Source organism: Xenia sp. Carnegie-2017, unplaced genomic scaffold (assembly GCF_021976095.1).
Source record: "Xenia sp. Carnegie-2017 unplaced genomic scaffold, XeniaSp_v1 HiC_scaffold_6, whole genome shotgun sequence".
Taxonomy (NCBI): Eukaryota; Metazoa; Cnidaria; class Anthozoa; order Malacalcyonacea; family Xeniidae; genus Xenia; species Xenia sp. Carnegie-2017.
In genome coordinates this window covers 5,646,824-5,671,782 of record NW_025813526.1, presented here as the reverse complement: position 1 = coordinate 5,671,782, position 24,959 = coordinate 5,646,824, and the positions used below count along the sequence as shown (strand labels likewise).

Sequence of the window (24,959 nt, the reverse complement as noted above, 5' to 3'; positions counted from 1 at the left end):
TTCCCTATGATAGATTAATGCAATACATTAAATCTATTGATATTGGTAAGTTTTTACTCCCCCCTTTTTTATTAGCTAAATTGAAAGACCTTATTTCAGTGATTTTTAGCCCCCCTTTTTTATTAGCTAAATTGAAAGACCTTATTTCAGTGATTTTAAATCTGCAATTATAATTGAAATTGGATTGGTGAAAGTGATTTTACGGACGTTCAAAGTCACGATTTTCAGCATTTTTTTTGCGAACTTTTTCATCGGTATGCTAATGAGTTGTGACGTAATAGTTGAACACATATATCAACATGGCGTATTCTACTAGTAATCTTAATAAGAAACGCGGAGGAAAACGCTGTGTTGCTGGCGGACCTAATCAAATTAGTTGCGCCAATGATTCAAAAACAGAAGGAATGTCGATGCATCTGTTTCCTAATAAAGAAACAGAGCCGCAAAGACATAGAAAATGGGTAAATTTTGTGCGTAAACATAGACCGGGTTTTGAGGCTTCCTCTACCTCATGTCTGTGTTCTGCCCATTTTGAAGATTCTTGTTTTGACCTTAATTTGAGCGTGCAAGTCAAGCTCAAAAGAAGGTTGAAGAAAGATGCTATTCCAACCATTGACGTGGCTGGGATTCCTGAACCATTACAGGACGAAATAACCGATCGAAAGCGCAGACAAGTAAGTTTATGTTAATTTTTTCTTCTAATGTTAATTTCTTGTTTATGTTAATTTTTCTTTTGTCATATGTAAATTCGATATATGTTTTGTAGATTATTCGACATACTCTCCATAAGCCATCGCTGAAGGAAACATGTTCTCTCAATGAGGAAGTACCATCTACTAGTGATGGAGCTGAGCATGTTGAAGTATGCACTGGGGAAGCAAACGATTCGCCATTTGAAGAAGAACTACATGCAGTTGGTGAAGATATTTGTGAATCCCAGTCTCCATGTAAATCGTGCCATCGTCTTAAGAAAAAACTTACATCTTTACAAAAGACTTTAAGCTGGTATAAAAAGACAAAAGTATCTTTGAAGAAAAAGGCCCAGAAGTTGCAAAATGAATATCGACGCGAAATTAGGGAAAATCGTAATACATCCGTGGTTACCAGCATTGATATAGACGATGAAATGCAGGGGAGTGCTGAAGAGCTTTTTGAAGAAGAATCATACATGGACTACTCCTCTTTCGAAGAGTCTAATCAGAGTGAAGATTTAGATGAAGATACCACAAGTAATACAGTCAGGTATTTTATCTTATAAAGAATTAGATCTCTGTTGTATTCCATAATAATGAATTTTCTTAATCGTGACACAGAATTGATGAAGGAGCAAGCTCGCATGAACAACCTATGTTCATGGTATTTTACATCTCATTGGTTGAGTTGTTTGAAAAATTTTGCTTTAACTGCAAGGCTGAAAATCCAAAAGTACACATTAAAAACATCGGTTCGATGGCCATTGTAGAGCAAAATTGTGGTAAATGTGTTGAAAAGAACTTTATGTGGAGAAGCCAACCTATGGTTTTGGGAAGATATCCAGCTGGAAACGTTATGACTAGTTTTGGTATATTGATGTCTGGTGTCAGTATAAGTCAAGCCATGCTGATGTTCAAGCACATGAATCTCTCAGCAAATAGTGTGTCCACTTATCATGTGCATCAACGCACCTTCTTGTTTCCAGCTGTTCTGAAGCATTGGGAAAGCTATCAGTTAAAGTTAATTGAAGATGTGAAAAAAAGTGATGCGGATTTCCAGACATGGTCAGGAGATTGGCGCTTTGATTCTATGGGGCACAGTGCGAAATATGGAGTCTACACAATTTGGAGCAACACAACATCAAAGCTGGTTCATTTTGAATTGCTTCAGGTATTATCGAATGATGAAAATCATTGTTTGTAGTGTTTTTACTTTCAATGATGGAAGCATTTTGATTTTTAAACAGGCCAATGAAGTTGGTAGCAGTAATGCCATGGAACTGGAGGGAGCAAAAAGATCTTTTCAGTTTCTTGAAAAATCTGGGCTTACCATGGATGTTTTCATCAGTGACAGGCACAAAGGGATTGCAAAGTGGATCCGAAACGAAAAAAAAGAAACAAAGCACTTTAATGATATCTGGCATGTAAATAAAAGTATTGCTAAACAACTTAAGATGGCAGGCAAAGAGAAAGGGTGTGAAATAATGAATGGTTGGGTGGTATTCGCCGACATTTGTATTGGAGTGCTCAAACTACTATACTTGGCTTTGAAGAGCTTATCATTGCTAAATGGAAATCTACTGTGAGACACATGGCTAACAAGCATGATAACCACCCTGATGCATTATTCCCATCGTGTGCTCATGGTCAGATCCCAGAGCGGAAATGGATACCAATAGGTAACTTAAAATACTCAGCTAATGTGGAAATAGAATAGTACAAGGTTGTATGTCATACTATAGTCACAACTCTATACATGAAACACAATTTCACAACCTTTTAGGAACTATTGCATATGATAAGATATGCTCTATCCTACTCAAGCCAAGCATTTTGAAAGACATCGGCAAACTTTCACCAGATGGCCAGACTAGTTGTCTTGAAGGCTTTCATTCCACCTTGAACCATTGGCATCCAAAAATGACTCATTTTTCATGGCTTGGAACATTTTGCAGGTCAGCATTTTAATGCCTTGAAATATATTTTCTCATCTGCTGCGGTATTTTTTTTATTTTCTTAATTTTTTCTTGATAGACATGTTATTGCCATACTTCATTTCAATGAAAATGTTCATCGTGAGTCGAAAAAATCAAAGGATGGACAAGTGGTGTATAACATAAATTTCCCTAAGTATAAGTTGGGTGAGGAAGCAGTGCGGGAAGTGTCTGCGAAGCCATCTTATGGTATGCTAATTTTTAGAATGTTTTGTAGAATATGAGAATTGAAGCATCAGTAACAAATCATTTTTCATATCAATTTGTAGAATATGTTGAACAAGTAAAGAATGTTCTTTTCATGTCTAATAAACAAGAACTTTCAACTATAATGGAAAGATATAGAGGAAAAGCACCCGAACCTTTGTGCAGCCAGTTTCCCACCAAACGATCCAAGGCTGAGGCAATAAAAAAATATGTTGCAAGGAACAAGCATGTCAGTCATGCACTTTATCCGTGCTGTAAGTATGGGATAATGGTATTGTTTACAATTATTTTAGGATGTAATGATCTGCATTTTTCCTTAGTGGAACAGCAAAGACAGCAGTTACAAGACCTAACAGATGATGGGATCAAATATTAAATAGCTCTGGGAATAAAAGTACTCGCAAATGTACTAAATGCAAAGCTCCAATGAAAGGACATCCTCGAGGTCAATGCTCCACTGAAAAAGAATAAATTGAAGTTGGTAGATGATAGGGTAGTGGTCAGACATTGCTTGGAACCTGTCTGGAATGGAGAAGTAAGGCACCTCCTTCCCACCACCAGCCTGAGGGTTCACCTTAGGCAAGTGATAGTACCCTCTAGCCTCCCTATCTGGGCACTGATATACACACCTTTCCTGATGATTACAGTATTAATATAACATTGAATGGTATGTATACTTGTCAGATTGAAGATGACTATCTCACTCGATTTTGCAACTAATTAATTTTCATGAATAATTTTTTTATTGTAGTTTAATGCTCAACATGCCCTTTGCGGATGCAGTGCACTCAAGTGTGAAGACCTTATGAGATAAGTTCATGTGGCTTGCTATTTTCCATTTTTTCATTTATGCTATGATTTAATTCCATATAATTTTTCTTTTGTTTTTTTTTCCCAGACTGACATTGAAGAAAAGATTTTCTTTACCATATAGTGCATCCATGTATCTCCTATTTTGTTTTCATCTAGGCATATTTTCTGACCATTCTAAACTCAGCAAAGAAGGCCAACAGTCTCTACAGTGCACAAGTTAAAAGACCTTTCCATCATCGCCCCTCTGATGGTATCGTAACCTTTGTGTTACCACTTGGATATGCTTTCGAATAAAGTGGTAAACACAAGCAGGTAAAGGCAGTATTCTCCCATCCCATAGACCCACAAAGCCATCGCATCAACCATCTGTATGCCACAGCTCTCAAGTACCTGAAGTAAATAAAAGGTTGGACTAATTATTGTTGATGAAACAATGTTGATGATAACATTGTTTCTCATACAATTTAATCTTACATATTTAATGATTGTGATGATTGGCGGCGATAAGCACGTCCATTCCTATCTCTCAATAGTGGCCCGACGTTTTCAAGGACAGCCTCATGAACTAAAGGCCCAAATTTGGCATGCCATGTTATGCATGATATTTTCTCAATGCTGCCATCAAATGTCATTTTCTGCAAAGCTGGTCCTATTTCCTTACAGCATCTGTACTCTAATGCCTTCTAACAAATCGGTATGACAGCATTGACAATTACACCTGAAACGTGGGAGCATTGTGGTTTATAAAGTAACTTTATGTATATTACAAACAGGAGAAAACAACAACTTACCATTCACCGAGTGGAATTACGCCATCACTTCGTTGTTCTAATGTCGCAGGGAGAATTCCATCGGGATCATCTGGAGTATGCACTTCATCACCATCTCCTGCGAGCGGTTCATCGTCATATGTGAAGTCGTTTAAATGCTCGACATAACCCACGGATTCCGAACTCGAATCAGATACGCATTCAGACATCGAATTCGAATTATCTGAGCACTGATTTGAGGCCATACTTTCCGGAAAACTTGTTTTTTAATATTTTATTGAAAATACTGTCATTATTTGTTTTTAACACAAGAAAAACGACAACAAAATCACCTCCTATAATATAATATTATATTGACGGAAACAGACGTGTTCAACTATCTACGTCACAAGTATCAATATGGCGTCGTAAAAAATTCGCAAAAAGTACCCGACTTTGGAGGCAAAATTAAGCAACTTATATTTATCTGTTTAAGTCCAGCGACATGTCATAGTTCATCAAATAATCCAAATTTTCAATTTAGCTAATAAAAAAGGGGGGCTAAAATTCGTGATATAACCACTTTAAGCTTGCAGAATTTTATTTAAACAGTGGTAAGTATAAACTTTTCAACTTTAATCAGCCAAACACATTTCATGTTGCTATTGGTGGAGATGGGGCCCCTTTTTGAAGAGATGATTCAGCGTGCTCTTGGCTGGTAAGTTTTCTAAACATTGGACATGGCGTGTTGAGCAGCAATGATAATTTCCTGCTCTTTGGTGATAATTGTTCAGAGAACTGTCTCCCTGTAAAACGCTTCCTCAGCAAGCTAATGGCTGACATAAAACGAATTGAAAGTGCAACGTTCTCTATTGTAGTTAATGAAGAGAGCATTGTTGTGAAGTTTGTATTTTCTGAATTGCCAAATGATATGAAAATGCTCGCTTTCTTAGTTGGAGAACTTACTAACAGTGCCTCATATTTTTCTACTTTTGCAGATGTTAGTCAGGAGTCAATGTCAACTAGTGGACATGGAACGTTTGGTCGTGATGTGCACGATACGTGGAAACCTTGGAAGTATTCGAAGTTAAAGTGGCCAAAAAAGTTTATAACTATAAAAAATCAATTGAACACAAAAATGTGAAAGCCAGCACCAAACAAGCAAATGTTACAGCTTGTATTGCCAAGCAAAGAAGTCGCCAAGAGTTTGTTCCTTTGGTGACTGAGCTAAGTGATAAAGCCCATGTCGAACCGCTTCATTTAAAAAATAATGCATGCGCCTTTTCATCCTGGCTCATCTTTTAAATCAAGCCATTGAAATGTCAAAACCTAATTTGCCATCTTTCTCTCAGATTCCACCAGGTACTCCATTTTACATGTTCATCGATGTCTTACGATCAAAATGCAATCTTAATAGGCTGGCAAAAAAGAATTATTCGATGGTATAACGAAAATGCAAAGATCGACTGAATGGCATTTAACTATTAACTATAGACAAAACTATTAGAAAAAGTATATTGTTTGGATAAATTGTAATATTGTAATTGTATATATACAATGTAACAAAACTATTTAGTCTTTTATCACATTAGGACAAGTATAATCTGTGCAACTTAATCTTACCAGAATATGTACATGTTAGAACATACAAGCTTTACATGTGCATACTATCAAATTTGCATATATTATTCTCATCTGAATTTTACATTGACTGATATTTGTGTAGTTTAACTAATTTTTTTAGACCATTGTCAAACTTAATAAAAACTTGAAGAAGCCTGAGGGTGGTATCCTCATTAAAAAATTTACTGTCTATTATTCGCAGGCAATGTGCTAGTTTGCCCTATTTTTGTTTTTATAGCAGGCAATGAACAAATAACCAAGAGCTAATAAATGGCTCAGTTGTTAGTCATGTTTCAACTTTCTAATTTGAAATAAATTTAAAAAGTATTTGTACATCTCTTTGTTTTTAGAGGGATGGCATGAATTAGGTTGAATTTTTTCATATTTTTTCTTATTTTTGAATGAGTTGCTTCTTTTGCTGTTTGGCATTTTTTGTTTGTTTGTCTTTATGTACAAAATAAGAAACTGGAAAGCTCAACATCGAATAAATAAAAAATATGAATAGATTTGATGTTTTGATGGTGGTAATTGCTTTCAAAATTAGGACTAAATTAAATTATACGTTCGAAAATTATTTTGGAGGCAATTTCCAACCAAAAATTGTTTAGTAAACTAAACAATTTGTTTAATCAATTTGTTTAAACTAAACAATTGTTTAGTAAACTAAACAATCACCATGCTTAATCTAAAGGTTTTGATATAGTACTTACAGTTGTGAAAATTTAAACAAATGCAATGCACAACTAAAGACAACCAAAATATGTTGTATGTAACCAACGTTTGGTAATGACAGAAACAATTAGAATTCAGCCTGATTGTTTGCTCATCTCATTGTATGAAAATTTTTAAGCAAATTTATATAGCTATTTATGAATCGGTTTATTATTTTCCAATAAAAGCACAGTAAAATATAGGCATGACAGCAGAACAATCAGACTGGTTTTGCTTTACCTGAAAAGATGGACAATGCAAAGAAATCACAACTGTAAGCCTTGTACACATTTATAAGCTAACAAACATGTTGAGAAACTCCATTAATATTCCACTCTCCATAGTTAAATCCAATGATAAGCTTTCCAGGCCTTTTTTGTACATAAAAACAAAGTCATTCACCTCGGTAACCATAAGTGCTGCTGTTTGACCCTTTCGACGTCTGGTAAAACTTCGCCTTAGGTAAGCAGCAACATCTTCTTTGGACAAGCCAGACAACAAAACAAGCAACTCATTCAAAAGGCGCATGGAGGTGAAGGATATCACATCAGCCTTCTTTTTCTCAACTTGGTAACAAAAAGGAGCCACCAAACCATCCAAAGTGTGAACAGTACGCATCATGGTAGCAAAAAAAGCATGAGGAGTGTCCCTTGTAATTTCCCGATAATATTGGTTTCTGATGCTTTTTTTGCCACCAAGTCGTCGACGAATCCCCATTAGCCAAATTCGTGACTCCTGGATTAATAGAGAGTCCCATCAATCTCAGCGAACTATTCTTGTGCGTGGAAGTAGACCTCTTTGAGAGTTCAAGCATAGCTTGTACTTGCTCCACACATTTCTTTGAGACAATTTCCACATTTTCGCATTGCATGTCCCATGCTAATGCGAAAATTGCCTCTTCAACTTTTTTGAGGAAGGCGGCTGTTCAACGGCTCTGTTGTATATCTCCTCTTGATATAAAACTTCTCCTGAAAATCGCACATTTGAAACAGCTGCCATCTTCAGTAATTAAGTATTTTGTGCAAAAACCGCTGGACACACTGACTTACAAACTAGCATTTTGGCATGCAAAAATGCCAGGCGTGATTAAAGTTGATCCATTCTGTTATTGTACCATTGCAGCAGCCGTAATGGCAATTTATCAATCAAAATATCTTTAACCAAACACAATCGGAATCGTACCGAAAAATATGTATCGAAATTCAAATAAACCCTTCTCTCAAAGCGAAATCGTGTGGCTTGAATTTGTATCTGCGCAAACTAATAGCAAAATACAAACGCTCTCAATGGCGGAGAAAAAAAATTGAAGATCCGGAATTAGGTAAAGTATACTATGTCGACGGCTTTTGTGAAGAAACAAACACTATATTTTCTTTTAATGGCTGCCACTATCATGCATGCTCATCTTGTTACGATTTAAGAAATGATCATCCCATTTTTTAATGAGAAACAGATGGCTGACGTATTTCATGAAAGAATTAGACGACAAAATAGACTTTTACAATTGGGCTACGAGGTTAAGACGATTTGGAAACATGACTATTGCAAACTTAAGGAAATGGACAAAATGAAACATTTTTTGTATACAAATGACATTATAACAAATCTTGAACCACGCGATTCGTTTTTTGGTGGCAGAGTCAATGGTCTAAGCTTTTTAGGGATGCCTATTAAGATGAAACAATTGAATATGTTGATTTTACATCATTGTATCCTTACATTAATAAAACAAAAGTTTATCCTATAGGTCATCCAACAATTATTTGCGAGAATTTTGAAACAATTTCGAATTATTTCGGACTAGTAAAATGCAAAGTTTTAGCACCCAAAAATTTGTATCTTCCAATTTTACCTGCACGAATAAAGGATAAACTATTTTTTCCTTTATGTAAACAGTGTGTTGTAGAAAAGTCTTCAGTGTGTACTCATTTGGAAAACGAGTGTGCTTTTGGGGGTACTTTTACCACAGTTGAAGTGTTGAAAGCTATTGAAAAAGGATATAAGGTTATTGAAATTTTTGAAATTTGGCACTTTGAAAACACAAGATCAGATTTGTTTTCGGATTATGTGAATTATTTTCTCCATATAAAGGAAGAGAGTTCAGGATTTCCGAGTCGTATACAAACTCCTGAGGACAAACAGAAATACGTGGCCGACTATTATAAAAACGAAGGAATACTGTTAAGGCGTGATAAAATAGACTACAATCCTACTTATCCAAAAGAGCATTGGCTAAGCTATGTCTTATCAGCTTGTGGGGTAAATTTTGTCAAAAAGACAATCGACTAAATACAGAATTCATTAATGATCCTCTACATTTCTACAGACGTTTGAACAGGGCCGACATTGAAATGATGATTTTGTGGAAATTGTCTTTAAGAGAAAGCATGAATATGAAGTAGAAAACAAACTAACAAATATCTTCATAGGAATTTTTACAACTGCATGGGCTAGATTAGAACTTTACAATGTGATGGATCTGTTGCAGCATAATGTTTTATACGTCGATACCAATAACTGTATTTATGTAAATAAACCGGGGGATCCAAGGCCAGTCTTAAGGGATTACCTGGATAATTTAACAAACAAAATCACTCAAGAACATGGGGTAGGTAGTTACATTACAAGATTTGCATGTGGGGGTCCAAAAATTATGCATGCATTGTCCATAATGGGAAACAACATTGTAAGATACGAGGTTTTACTTTGAATTTTAAAAATAGCCAAATTCTTAATTTTGGTTCTCTGTATGAACTGATATCTAACTATACACGTTCAGATGTCAAAAATAAAAAATAAAATAGATGTTGTAAATAACAGTAAAATAACACAAGAAAAACGGACCCATCGGCTTGTCAACAAGAAAGAAGTAAAGCAGTATCAGATCATCTACGACAAAAGAATAATTGTCAACTCTGGTGAACTCAAAATACCATTTGGATATTATTGGTCACAAGCGTCTAACTCTGCTAGTACATCTGTAAAGCCCATTATACCTCTTCCCAATTCAATGCTACAGCCCACGGCACTAGGGTGTAGAGTAAATCATAGCTGTGTTGATGACAAAGCTAAAGATGAGACATGTAGTGATGAAGATCGAAGGTTTAATAGTAATTATCAGTTTAACGCTTATTAAAGATACATTTAAAAAGTAGTTAATCCATGTCCATCATATTTTTAATGTTCAATTTATAATAATGATGAATATTTGCACCCTATCATTCTCCAACTGTCTGACATTTTTAATTCTATCTTGAAGGTCATGGACCATTACTTCTTTGCATTTGCACAATAAACAAAGTATGTTGATGTTGCATTGCTTTTGGTACGGATCTCCAAGAACTTATTTCATAATTCTTGTTGGAATAATATTGGCATATGCCAAATGCCTTATCAAATCTGTTATACAATGCTGACTATTACTTCCTTGAGTTGAAGAAACCCAACTTTTCGTCATGTGAACGACATGATTAACCAATCAATTGATGAAAGAAAATATTTGCAATTGCTTATTGAAATTCTTTATGTTATCAAATACATCCACGTCAACGTTAAAAGTTGGAGATATTTTTCTGGCGATATATGATCATGATGTCAAGAAATATTCCTTCCATCTAATAAAACGAATAATCTAACCAATGAAAAATGGTTTTGGTCATAGGCTGTACAGATTTTTTTGACAATAACATGGCGGGACGCACAGACGTTCTTTGCGTGCCTTTCGTTATAGTATTCATATATCTGAGTGTTAGTGTCTATAAAATGAACCTTATGACACCAGATGGAATAAGTGTTTTTCAAAAGGGATATAGCTATGTATTAGAATTATGTTTAAGTAACAATTTTAATATAACATAACCAAATAAAACGTGCAGTGGAATTCTCCTGTATTGGTCCACATACATCACTATGTATAATTTCGAACTGTTCCTTAGCTCGTTCTGAAACGCCTTTTGGAAAAGAGCAACGATGCTGTTTTCCCAACACACAAGCTTCACAATTTTCAAAATGTACAGTTTTCCTTGCAGTTCTCCAACTGCTAACAGTTTTGAATTTCGTCGAATGTTACAAACATCGTTTTCGAAAGTAACAATGGCTCCAAGTCTTACCATCGCTCGAACAGATAATAAATTTTTATTTATGTCAGGTAAATACAATACATCCTGCAAAGAGATGTTTTTGTTTCCGTCGCCAAGAATAGCTTTTACCCTATAAGTTCATTTGCCATACACTAAAATAGAGCAGTTATCTCCAAGGTTTACAACACACAGTTGCTTAAATTCTACGTAATTGCATAAGCCTTCCAAATCGTAAGTCATGTGCTGGGTTGCTCCGGAGTCGATAATCCAATCTGAATTCCTTGTAATGTTTGATGAATTTGAAATCAACGCATCACCATTATCGATCTCACTATTTTCTTCGTTTTCTGCAAGCTGAGCAGACTTGTTTCCCTTATTGATTGAAGAGTTGCCACTGTTTGGAAACTGCTTCGTCTTCTTGTGAATGAAACACTTGCCACGAAAGCCTTTCTTTCGATTAAAAATGTTCTCATTCTGACCACCACGTTGTTTCCCACCTCGAAACTTGTTACGTTGCACGGAAAATGCATCCTCTTTTCTGGTCTCGGAATCTTTGGCTCCATGTTCATCATTTAGTATCATGTTTTTCACTTTGTCATAAGAAAGGTCATTCTCACCAACAGCATCCAGTGCCGTTATTAATGGCTTATATTTATCTGGCAAACTAGCCAACAGGGTCATTGCCAGTTCCTTATCATCGATACTTGCGCCCATTTCCCTTAATTGATCGTGTAATGATTTTAAGTTGTTTATATGCAATGATCTAGTACCCATTCTACTAGATACCTGACTCAGTCAAATTTGTATAGTAATGAGTGAGGCAAATTTCTACGCGGCCGCCATTTGCAAAGGTGGCAAAAGCACATTGGCGGCATATAAAAACATTAAGTCTGTGATGAGAGAAATCGACTTTAAGAGCGTTTTTATGATGCTGTTCTACTGAAGTTGCATTAAAAATGGTGAGTAATTTCTTTAATATTGTTAAAATGTGTAAAATTTTTAAATACTTGAGATAGAGCGGTCTTAACGTGTATTTTGCGACCATAAACTAAAGGCTGAGAGTTACATAAGTATGAACTACTAATCGTGAGTATTTATTAATTTACATCTTCTTTGCTGTTCTCTATGCTTTTTCGTAAACCAAAACATATTTACAGAAAAAAGCGACAAAATCGCATAACAGCTATCCAGAACTTTGATTTGAACACAACGTTTACGGTTTATATGAATTATTTTACCTGAACAACATAATTTTAGATCTATTAACAATATGACTGCATCGTTGTAAAATGCGCTTATTTTCACTATTTACAATAAACCACTATTAATTATTTTTTTAGGATTTACATTTCCTTGGTTGTGGTGTGGATGTTCATCGAAGTCGACTAGATTCCTTGAAATAAAACAAGCTTCGTAGATTGCTGGTGAACACCAATTTTGTTTTTGTGGAAATCTTTATTATATTGCTTACCATAGGTCGAAAGTCGTAAATTGATGTATTTTTCAATGATCTGTTTGATAAGCTGTGATGAATGTAGATCTTCAGTTATTGCTTCGTGATCAACATCATGCTCGTTGAGTTCAGGAAACAAGCTCTTTTCTGCAAGCTCTTGGTTAATAAGATGAACCATTATAGTCTTCAAGTTTCTCCTGCTGGAAATTTTTTGTTTTTTTGAACGAGTTTCATGAATGAGGACTTGAAAAGCTCTTTCAGATGCAAATATTATTTTGGTCACACCATTAGAAGGGAGAACAAGACCACCACGATTCTTCAAACTGATTAAAGATAAAGATGTAGTAGTTTGGAAGTGTGAATAATTATGATCATGAACTGATGATGATTTTTTTGACTTAAGCAAAAGAGCTCTTGCACATTCAGTACAGGTGATTCTATTGATTATCTTTTTACAACAAACCCAGCAATATATCCAAGTATTGCTTCTTTGTATGATGACAGTGAACATGATTCTAATCCAGAAACTAAACTACTGACATATTGAGTGTCCTTTGGTGTCATCTCTTCTACTTCAAAGGCTGGAGCATTTCTTTTATTCCATTTTAATGAAAAATAGAACCAGCAGATTAATTTTCGAAAGTCAAACAGTTTGCATGCTTGGAACCAATGATGGAATTTCTTAAAAGAATTTTTCGTAGACTGGACTTAAATTGTACAATATCTGGATTATTGTTGAAGCCATTCTTACCACGTATGCATGCAAACAGCAGCTCAAGGTGGTCTTGGGACATTTTGTATGTCAGAATGTATTTGAAAGGATCATGTTCCCTTGTAAGGAGAATATGAGCCAACTCTTTAATGCTCGATGCTGCTACTACAAAACCGAGAACAAATGTTTTTCTTCTATGTTTGATCAGAGGAACACCAGAGTTTGTTTTAAGGGAAAAAAGGTATTCAATTGACCTTTCCAAAGTTTTTTCCATGTGTTGTGATCACATAAAAAAAGTGGTTTTTTAAAACATTTGCCAAATTGACTTCGTATGTTTATATGTCAAAAAGTTGATCAACAATCCTTATGAATTCTATTGTTGCACTCGCATCACTAAGAGCTGGATGACCAGAAAGCATCAGATATTCAATGGCATCTGCAACTGAACTGCTGAATGTTTGTGCTGCAACTTTCACATTCATCTTGTGCCTATGGAACTCCATGTGCCCGTGGACAGCTTATTTGCAAATTTTAACCCTTCTCCCTCTTAAACTTTATGCAGCACTTCAATATGCTCCCATTTGATCAAACTACCTTCACTCGAAACCAGTACTTTAAGATCGGACAATGCATTTCTTGCCAGTTTTAGCATGTGACAAGCATCAGGAACAAAAAACAGTGAGTTCATATGACTCATAGTTAAAAGAGTATTTAATGTCAGACAAATTTGATCCAAACTCACAACCAAGGGCTTTCATGCAATAAAAATTGGTGGCAGTACCGTCACAAGTCACACTGTAAATATTTAGCCCATGTGAAGATGCTAAGCGAAACGATTTGCTAACCAGTGCACTCAAATTTGAAGAATTTATTCCACTACATAACACGTAACCAATAGGACATTTCCAATGTCCTCGTAAACCAACTAACGAAACACAAGAGCTTCAGTAGCAACCTTGTCTGGATCAAAACAACAACATCTGCACCAAAATTGACAAACCCTTCATAATTTCCTTTACTTCTGTTGTAAACAACCCCTGACTTAATGTACATACCATCAAAAAGAAGAGCGCAGTCCCTATACTCCGGATTATTTCTTGCTTTTTCTTGTAGAAATGAAAACACATCATCAAAAAACCCTGGTTCACAGTTTACACTGGAAGTTCAGTTTGAGATAGCGCTTGGACATGGCAATGTTGTAAACATACAAAATTGTACGCTCGTGGAGAGTAAAAATTAAGTGTTAACGCAAACTTTTTAACTTCGTCTGAGTATCGACGGCCTGTAGCAGCACGATTTTTGTTCTTTAGGTCTGATTTTAAAATTTCCCCACCTACTCCTGAAAAGTTGTTATCGAGAATTGAAGCTGCGTCTGATGAAATAAATTTCTCTTTTTCAAGCTTTTTCACCAAACTACTTAGCGACTGAATTTTCGTTTCCTTCGTAACTTTTGCTTAAGGTGGATCAATAGGGAAAAAATGTTGAAAAATGAGTTTTTTTGAAAACAGTATTATCCTATAGTAAAAGCCTTGATCTTTCATATACAATACGGTTTTTAACCCAAAAATGATTTTTAAAGGCATTTTTTAAATATTTTATAACACATACCAGAATATTCTAATTGGTTACCATGGAAACCAGTTTAAATTTTTTTAAAAAACACCCCTCAAATTTAGTGTAGTGGTTGAAAAGTTCAAATTATGTGTGTTAGTACAGAGAACTGGTATCTAGCTTGAATAATATGCCTGGCTGCTAAGCTAATTTCGAAATTCACGTGCATAGAAAGCAAAAGAAAGACGTTTACTTGTTTATGTTCGTGCGATCATGCCTCCTAAAAGAAAATTTGTTACAAATGCTAGGAGAAAACGTAGATTTCATGGAAATCGCTTTCTAAAAGTTGAAAGTTGTGATGTTGATGAGATAAGGGAAGACAATAATGAAGAAATAACGACGAGCAATGAACCTAGCACTTCCTCTCAAAACCAATCACAACACGTGTCTTCCTCCGAATTTTCTTCAATACCTGCCTCTAAGAGAAAGTTGTCAACAGATACATCTAGCGATGATGATAGTGAATGTGACAGTGGATTTCGCTTAATGGATATATCAATTTTGATGGCAATTATAAAAAATCTCTTGTGTCCCCAGTGTAAGTCAGGACATGTCGTTTTGAAAGAAAATGCTGTGGCCAAAATGGGACTTTCATCCTCAATGTCTATTCAATGTTCGCTGCCAAAGTGCTCTTATTTCCAAAATTTTACACTTCAAAGCGTTGATAACACTTCAAAAGCTTTCAAGTAAACAGGAGGGCTGTATTGTCTGAGAAATATTGGAATTGGCCATCAGGGATTGGTGAAGTTTTGTAACATTATGAATATGTTGCCACCTATGAATGCCAATTCCTATACTGATCATATTCAAGCTATCCATGCAGCTGCTAAGAGAGTGCACAAGCTGGAGTGGAAAAGAAGATACTGAAGAGTATGAAGCTTGGTGGGAACATCATCAACCCAAATGCCATCAAAATTTTGAAGGATCTTCAAATGCTATGGATGCTGCAGGATGCATGGCTATTTTCAATCGGTCAATAGAGAAACATTCATTGCGCTATGTGGATTTTCTTGGAGATGGAGACAGTAAAGCCTACAGTGAGCTTGTTCAATCTCGTGTTTATGGTGAAAAGGAAGTCACAAAACTTGAATGTGTTGGGCATGTTCAGAAACGAATGGGGTCGAGACTTCGCTCTTTGAAGAAGAAAATGGGAAAGACACGGTTAGTGGATGGCAAAAATATTGGAGGAAAAGGAAGACTGACTGACAAAGTTATAGATAATCTGCAGGTTTATTATGGAAAAGCAATAAGGGACAATTGTAAAGATATAAACAAAATGGAAAATGCAGTAATGGCAATATGGCACCATACTAGGTCATCTGATGAAAACCCCCACCATGAGCTTTGTCCTACAGGTGAAACAAGCTGGTGCGGTTTTCAAAGAGATTTGGCAAAAGGCACATCTGCATATTGTCATGAGCATCCCCTTCCAGAAGCTGTTGCAGATTGTATCTACCCAGTTTTCAAGGACCTGAGCAAAAAACAGCTCTTGTCTTCTTGTTTGCATGGTGGTACACAGAACCAAAACGAGGCTTTCAATGCACTAATCTGGCAACGTGCCTCTAAGCAAACTCATTCAAGTCTCCCAACAGTTGAGTTAGCAACATACCTAGCTGTTGGCTGTTTCAATGATGGTGCAAAAACCATTGTAAATGTCTTGGAAGGTCTAGGAATAAAAGCTGGGACACATACTAAGAAAGCTTGTCGGAAACAAGATTTTACTCATCTCCATCGCTCTGCCCAAAAGCCTCTGACCGTCAGAAAAAAGAAAACAGATAAGACAAAGGAAAAAGGTTATATTGAAGACCTTATAACAAAGGAAGGAACAATGTATGAAGCTGGAGCATTTTAAGCCTTTAAACTTTATCATGCAATCTATTGCAAACTTTGTAAGCTGTTTCTCTTTTCATATTTTTCTATTATTTCGAATTTGTTTTGTAATATTTCTTGAACAATTCAAGCTATTAAGCTGAAATTTTCAATAAATGTTTAAAATTATATGTATTGTGCAGGGAACTAGAATAAATTAGATTTGCCTTTTCATTGCTAAGTTATAGATGATTTGCTTTTGCAAAGTGCTGCGAAAAAATGCACTATATATTTGCATGTAAATAACTTTTGCATGCTTTGTTTTATGAAGACAATTCTAGTTCCCTGCACAGCTAATGTATTTATGATTATAACTTCTTAATTTCAAGCAACCAATTGAATTATGTTTAGAGTTATAAGTTTTACTGTAGTACCGAGGTCATGAAAATATGGCTATGTTGTCTAAGTTATTACTCATATCCTAGTAATGCATTGAAAGCCATATTTTTTGAGGTTATTGTTAAGAATAAAATGCTTCATGCCTAAAAGTTTGGTTTCATATGGTTAAATATTTCATTTTCATTTTGGGTATCAAATTTACCTATTTTTTCCTATGGTTTGAGATAGCGCTTGGACATGGCAATGTTGTAAACATACAAAATTGTACGCTCGTGGAGAGTAAAAATTAAGTGTTAACGCAAACTTTTTAACTTCGTCTGAGTATCGACGGCCTGTAGCAGCACGATTTTTGTTCTTTAGGTCTGATTTTAAAATTTCCCCACCTACTCCTGAAAAGTTGTTATCGAGAATTGAAGCTGCGTCTGATGAAATAAATCTCTCTTTTTCAAGCTTTTTCACCAAACTACTTAGCGACTGAATTTTCGTTTCCTTACTTCGTAACTTTTGCTTAAGAGTTTTTATTTTTCTTCGCAATTTTTTTTTTCCTGGGACTACTTGCTACAGCATTTTGCGTTGGTATTGTCACTTCTATTAGACTTTCCTCGAGCAAATCTATTTTAGCTTTTTTAGCGCTTTGTGATGATGTTTCTGTCTCTCTTCTAGCAGGAGGCTTTCTTTTTGACTTTTTAGATAGTAGTCTCTCCGGAAAAGCGAACACTGAAGGTATCGCGTCTAACTTTAACTTGCGTTTATAGGCATTTTCAGTGTTATAATCATCGTGCAAAAAATGATCGCTGCAAAGAAAGCTGCTTGCGTTTGGGGTAAAGTTTTTTTGTTTCATAGCAATGACCCATCTTTTACAGAGGTCCTTATTTTCAATGGGAAATTTGTGAAAAGCTATGTTATTCTCTTTCGAAAAGCGATTTGTACATCCATACGCGGCGCACGATTTGACCATGAAAAATCGAAAATTACGCGCTTTGCAGCTAAAATGTGCTTCTTGAACGTTGTTTTAGAGTTGAGGATGTAATACCTGTGTTTGTTTTTAAGATTGATTGCTTTCAACGTTTTTCAACCATATATTTGAGTCAGTTTGACATGTAAACTATACTACCGTATATTGCGTGTTATGTTTTTTGCCACCTTTCAAGATGGCGCCCGCGAATAAAATTTGCCTCACCGTGACAACGGCAGTTAGATATCTAGAGGATTGGGTATAAGTCATTGTTTATATGCTCCAACATATTCCCTCCAACATGAAATTTTGAGGAATAATATTGCTGGCGAAGACGAACCTTTTGAAGTAACGATTCCCTGGCAAATTGACTTTTCAAAACGTCCCATGCTTCCTTTGCAGTTATCGTTTCTCTCACGTGCACTTGCTGATCCGGCTCGATAGCCAAGCAAATATACATCCATGCTTTTTTCGCGGAGGAATTGAATCGCATTCGAACATCAGCACCGGCATCGTCGTTAGGAACAATCGCACTACCTTCGGCGAATTCAAACAAGTCAATGCTTTCCAAATATAACCGCATATTGAAAGCCCATGACAGGTAGTTCGTGCCATTCAATATTGCGAACTTAAGAGCGCTATCCGAAAAAGACATTGCTTAAATTTTAAATTACTTATCTTAAGTAGGACAGTTTGCGTCCTGGGCCCATAACCTATTAGAATTATGTTTAAGTAACCATTTTAATATAACATAACCAAATACAACGTGAAGTGCAATAGAACAGAATAAGAATACTAATGAGATTAGATGTCAACAAGGCAAAGAACTTGATATAAACATAAGTGTTAGTGCCAAAGTCCATGATCAATTATCCAATCATGTATCATCATTATAGGTATAAAGTTCCCGTATCATATTACTCTAATAATACGTTTATATCCCAATACTATGAAGGGTGAAACCTTTATATTATCAGCGATTTGGGTACAAAAAAATGACAAAAATGGCTGCTGTCGCTTTGCAACGTAGAGGAGAACGTTTATTGTCCTGATGCTACTCATGTGTGGTGATATTGAATCATGCCCTGGTCCTGATCAAAGTAAGCTTCACATGTTTACTACTAGACGTGGTCTTAAGATATTTCATCAAAATGTTAGGGTTTTTTTTCCGAGCTTTCTCAATGTACACGAGTTGCTGAATCAGAATAAACGCATGGATGTCTTATCTTTATAAGAAACTCATATAATCGAGGATGAATATAACGATAATGATGTATTATTTGCAATAGATGGATATAAGTCTATCAAACGAAATAGGAAGAAAGGTCAGCTACACCAGTAGCTGTCTACTTGAAAGATAATTTATGATGTAAAAGGAGGCAGGACTTGGAAAGTGAAAAAATTGAGAATATTTGGATTGAAGTTTTAATACCAAAGTCAAAAGGTTTCTTGCTTGGTATATTCTATAGTCCACCAGAGACCTCGAAATATCTATCGCCTGATTTTAATAGTGTCTTCAAAGATATGCTACAAAAATGTTCAAATGAAAATAAGGAGATTATTATGCTTGGGGACTTTAATGTCAATTTCATGAATAATGATCATGATAAAGATATCAAGAGTGTTTTTCGACTTTATGGATATAAGCAGATTGTTAGGATGACAAATAATTCAGCAACTCTCATTGACCTAATTGCCACAAATTACCCTACGTTTTTCCCTGACTGTGATGTTTTTCCGACTTGTATAAGCGATCACGACATGGTTGGATGCGTAACAAAGATGAACAATTCAAAATTTAAACCAAAAATTATTTGTGTCGCAATTATTCCACATATAACTCAAATAACATGAATAAAGAATTTAACGAAAGTATTTGGGAGCCTTTATATAATGCTGATGATGTTAACGTAGCTGTGGCTTATTTTAATCAAACAGTAAAATCGATATTTGATAAACATGCACCGCATAGTGTTAAAAAAGTTCGAGGAAAACCTTGCCCATGGCTTCATAATGATCTTAGAAAATGCATGACTAATCGAGACCGAATGTTAAAAGAGGCACGAAAGTACAACAAGGTTGAAGATTGGAACATCTAGAAAAAGTTACGGAACACATGTAACAAATTAAAATCAGCCAAAAGTTCAATCCAAAAAAAGCTTTTGGATGAAAACTCACTAAACTCCATGAAATTCTGGCAAGTAATTAAGACGATTCTTCCTTTTCGGAAAACCGTAACATCAATTGATGGAAATATACCAGATAAAGGAACTTTAGCAAGTCAAGTGGAGAATTTCAGCAAATACTTTACTACAGCTGTAAATAAATTAAAGCACGACACAATAAAACTGGTGAATTTTTTTGGAAATTTCGAAAAACAAGATATTCACGTTCGTCCAATGTTTTTTAAATACAAAGTGTCTCGAATGCTTTAGTCCTCAAAGAACTTAAAAAAATGAAAAGGAATAAGGTATGTGGTGTTGATGATTTACCTCCTGGATTGTTGAGGGATTCTTGTGAGCATATTTGTCAACCACTGGCATATATAATAATCTTGGCCATACAGACAAACAAAATACCTAGAGTTTGGAAAACTGCGAAAGTTGTTCCAATCCATAAAAAAGGTTCTAAGGACAACCCAATGAATTACAGACCAATTTCTATTCTACCTGTACTATCAAAAGTACTTGAGAGGGCTATACATCAGAAGTCAATGAAATACCTAGAAGAGAATAGATTATTGAAAGATTATCAATTTGGGTTTAGATCAAATAGATCAACTAATGTGGCTGCAATTTATATTTGTTGACAATATCAGAAGAGAGGTTTACCATGGAAATTTGGTTGGCGCTGTGTTCATTGATCTAAGTAAAGCAATCGATACAATAAGTCATAGCTCTTAACTGAGTTAACTGACAGGATATGGAATAGTGGAAAATGAATTAGAACTGTTTACTGATTTATATGAAAGGCAACAAGTTGTTCACTTAGGCACAAGACAATCAAATATTCAACCAGTTTACAATGGTGTTCCTCAGGGTCTATATTGGGTCCACTTCTTTTTATCATCTTTTATAACGACTTTCCTGATCGTATCAGCAAGAGCTGAAACGATCAAGAACTGAAACTGAAACTGCAACAGCACTGAAACATATACGTACCTGGGCTACATACTAACAAAAACCTAACAATGCAAGAAAATTTTGATAAAGCATAGAAGAAGTCCTGCAACCGACTTAAGGTCCTATCTAAACTACGGCATTTTATGAACGCAGACACAGCTCTAAAGATATACAAAACAACGATTCAACCTGTCATGAATTATGCTGGAATGCTTAAACTGCAACTAACAGGTACCCAGTTAAGCAGAGTGGATTCAATTGACAGGAGATTACAAAATATGATTCAAGTTTCAGGAAAGTTGGTACCCTCTACTTTAAAGAGCATACAAAAACGAGCTTGTAAAACAGTGAGGCAATGCTTGGACAAAAAAACGTGCCAATTTTCATGATTACTTTCAAATAAATAACAAAAATTGTCATACAAGAAACATGGGATCTCTTATAAGAATTCCAAAAGTCAAATTAGATTTTCCTAAGACAATCTTTTTACTTTCAAGGAGCAAAACTTTATAACAATATGGCCCTCTGAAATAAGGAATGAGAAAAACTATAATAAATTTCTCAATCTATTAAATGAATTTTATAAATGATAACTTTCATATTCTTTTTATTTTTTCATTCTCTTATTATCTATATTTACTTTGATATGTATGTACTTTAATAATCTTTTTATATATTTTATTGTTTATATTCATGTAAGTAGAGGTCACATTTTGATAACAGTGTTCTTGACACTGAAATGTTTTTAACCTCTGTAAAGATTGATTTCCAAAATCGCACGAATCAACTCGCAGCTCGCTGCGAACTCTAAACTCGCAACTAGTATTTTATGACCTCGCACATAGTTCACATTTTTCAACTATTTTTTTCTCGCAGCTATTTCAAATAAAAATTCACCAATGAAAGAAAGGCTACTGATCACGTCGCATTGTTTTTAAGCATTATGTTAATTTCCCCATTTTTTTTTCAAAAAACAAACTACAAAATGTCAGATAGACAAGAACGAAACGAAAGATGCAGCGATAAAAAGATCGAACTTTTAATCGAAACAGTAAGAAAATTTCACGTTTTGTACATGGTAAAAAGCCGTGGATACAGAGACAAAGCACAAAAAGAAAATGCATGGCAATGAAGTTGAACAACCAGGTCAGTCCGAAAACACTGAAAAATGCTATAGAATTGCTAGAGAGTATAATTTTTAATTATTTTTCTATTTTGTCTTCAAAGTTTCATCATGTCAAGCGAAATGGAAAGGATTAAGAGATACTTTTTCAGAAAATGTAAGAAATCAGAATTTACCTTCAGGTTTTGGAACAGGAAAAGAAATAAGATGGAAGTGGTTTAGAAGCATGGATTTCATCAGGGAAACCATATTGCACAGAGCCACTTCAAGCAACATCAGTTGCAACCAAAGCAGTGAAAAACTTCATGAAATTAATGAGGAAGATATTGTTACGAGTGATTCAAATGAAATTGAGCAACACAGCATTGGAGCACTAACATCAAGTCTAACTACAGAGAAAAACAAGAGAGGGTTGGAGTTAAGTCCAGTTGGAAGAAAAAAATTAAAGCACTCCCCCATAAAAAGAAAAACTTCTGTGGATCGAAAAATTGACCTAGAAATATTAAAAATTTTGAAAGCAGATGAAAACAATGGCAATGGCTATAGAAACCAAGGCAATTCAGTAGAGGATTATTGTATGGCATATGGTACATATGTTGGAGTCACATTAAGCAAGTTTGATAATTATCAAATCATTAGCCAAAATGAAGATAGCACAAGTTTTGTTTGAGGTGGAAATCCAGTTTGACAAATTTTTCACAAATCCTTAACCAAAAAGACAAAGAATAAATCAACTATATCATAAACTGCCTTAAAACATTGTTATAGAGTTGAATTTCTTTGTAAATGATTATGTAATTGTAAAGGAGAGCTGTTTTACTGTTTGCACATGTTATATTCTATATATTTGCTTTCAGCTTTGGTTTTAAGAAACAAGACAGGGTTTTTTCCAAACTATATTAACATAAACTACATCTAATTTTATAAAATTTACTTAAAATGTCATTTGCTTTAGAGAAAAAAACTGAGTTTACATTAGCAATAGTTAAACTTGTAAGAATGAAGAATACCCATGCAAAGAGGAAAAGAATGTCGAAAGAGTAAATCATAGTCATTCAAGGTTCCCATTAAAGATATATGATTTTGCTGCCATGGAGCTTCACCCTATGGTTTCATGAAATACTCTTTAAATTGATCTGGTACTTCTGAGGCATCTTTCTTATAAAAATTAGAGCCTTGTCTCCCAATTGACTTTAAGCCTTGTGCATTCTCCACAGAAGCTCTCCATGAGCCCAATAAAATTTTTCCACTTTTAAAATAAGGGGATAAAGATAATAATTCTCTTGCAAATGAAATCTCTTCTCAAATTTGTCTAAGAAGTCAAGAATATTTCACATCAATTTGAGCTCATCAAAATTGATTCATTAAAATTTTTGAAATATGGTATTCTTGAAAAAAATTAAGGAATCTAATCATACCTGTCATCACTGTCCACAAAACCATGGGGTAAATACTGTCTAGAACATGCTGGTTGTTTTGCCTCCGACTTTATCAGGAAATTACGAAGTGAAACTACAGACATGGTAATCCTCTCAACTTTCATAGGTTTGGCAATAATTTCCCTTCTCAATATTCGAAATCTTGAGGCAGCAATGCCAAATGCATTTTCAACAACTCTTCTGGCCCTGGAAAGGCAAAGGTTGAAAATTTGCTCATGTTGTGGTAGAAATTTGCCAGGGTAGAGATGCACCAGATTTTTCATCAATGGAAATGCTTCATCACCAACAAAGACAAAGGGAAAAGTACTCATTCTATTACTTATGCAGCATGGTTCAGGAAGTTGAAGAGAATTTGACAGCAACCAAATACCTAATTTAGAATTCTGAAACACACCACTATCACAACCATTATCGCCAATGTCAACTAATATGAATGAATAGTCTGCTGCAGCAATAGCCATGAGAACAATGCTATGCCCAGGGGCGTAACTGTTGAAAACAGTGTTTTTGCAGGGCATATTGCCGTCAAGTGGCAGGGCAGTGTTCAGGAAGTGGAAAAATTGCCATACCTTCGAAAACAACTAAATTATTACTAAGTGGAAATAACAAACCTTCATTTTTGACAATTTTGGCTTAATTCTACAGTGCAATGTGTCTGAGATGTGTAAGATGAAGTAATTATAAATGCAGATACAGATTCCGCTGGATACTGTTAAGATATGCTCTCATATTCTTCCTGTAATTAGTAAATAATTAAGTCAAGTCTAACTAACTAAATGATTATTTTAAGAGATACTTATGTGAAATAATCACAATATTTTTTATAGTTCCTAATAGCTTTCCGTTGAGTGTAAATTAACCATATTTAGTAAAGAAACAAATATATACACACGTAATATCTTGTATAAATAGAAGTAGTTTAACCATTGTACGATAGATCGTAGACCGGACATTGACGTTGAACCTTAAATGTGATCATAACAGTTATCTGTAATATCTCTATTTGTTGGTGTAAGTCAATAGACATTGACGTTGAACCTTAAATGTGATCATAACAGTTATCTGTAATATCTCTATTTGTTGGTGTAAGTCAATATATACTAAAGAAGGTAGATGGCTACATCACAAAATCTAACAGATACAATGGTTGCAAATGTAAAAACATGCTAATGCTAATTTTTGCATTGTCGAGAGCCGTGAAGCGAGCTTCAATCCAATAATTTCATCAAATTCTATGCAGTTTTGTATATTTGGGCAAGAAAGACTATGTTGAGTCATGCTCATAAACCACAAAAACATGCTAAGGAAATAGAATGTGAGTAGTTTAGTTTATCAACGTATCCGTTCCCACACGGCTAAAACAGTTATTGACGTTAGTTAAATTTCCTTATGTACCATATATAGCTTAAACAGAAGAACTACTCCGACCAATAATAATATTTGTTGTTTGTAATAAAGAGTACAAATA

The 24,959-nt window shown here is 35.0% G+C and overlaps 3 protein-coding genes across 3 annotated transcripts; 2 read left to right on the top strand and 1 right to left on the bottom strand.

The window, feature by feature from the left end:
* The first annotated feature begins 1,070 nt into the window (after positions 1-1,070).
* LOC124457518 lies at positions 1,071-3,014 on the top strand. The gene is given in 7 exon segments (XM_047007751.1): positions 1,071-1,242; positions 1,314-1,863; positions 1,940-2,171; positions 2,174-2,371; positions 2,476-2,647; positions 2,727-2,799; positions 2,956-3,014. Coding segments are annotated over 7 exon segments (1,359 nt in total). The 5' UTR covers positions 1,071-1,126; the 3' UTR covers positions 2,974-3,014.
* A 12,399-nt stretch (positions 3,015-15,413) lies between these two features.
* LOC124457004 lies at positions 15,414-16,496 on the top strand. The gene has a single exon (XM_047007303.1). The coding sequence runs from the start codon at positions 15,426-15,428 to the stop codon at positions 16,494-16,496; it is 1,071 nt and encodes a 356-aa protein (XP_046863259.1). The 5' UTR covers positions 15,414-15,425.
* A 1,558-nt stretch (positions 16,497-18,054) lies between these two features.
* Positions 18,055-18,462, bottom strand: LOC124457002. Its single transcript, XM_047007302.1, has one exon. The coding sequence runs from the start codon at positions 18,460-18,462 to the stop codon at positions 18,055-18,057; it is 408 nt and encodes a 135-aa protein (XP_046863258.1).
* Positions 18,463-24,959: the final 6,497 nt, after the last annotated feature.

Excerpts from the sequence above, each read along its gene's own strand:
- LOC124457004 (XM_047007303.1), top strand. The coding sequence starts at position 15,426 with ATGCCAATTCCTATACTGATCATATTCAAGCTATCCATGCAGCTGCTA.
- LOC124457002 (XM_047007302.1), bottom strand. The coding sequence starts at position 18,462 with ATGTCTTTTTCGGATAGCGCTCTTAAGTTCGCAATATTGAATGGCACG.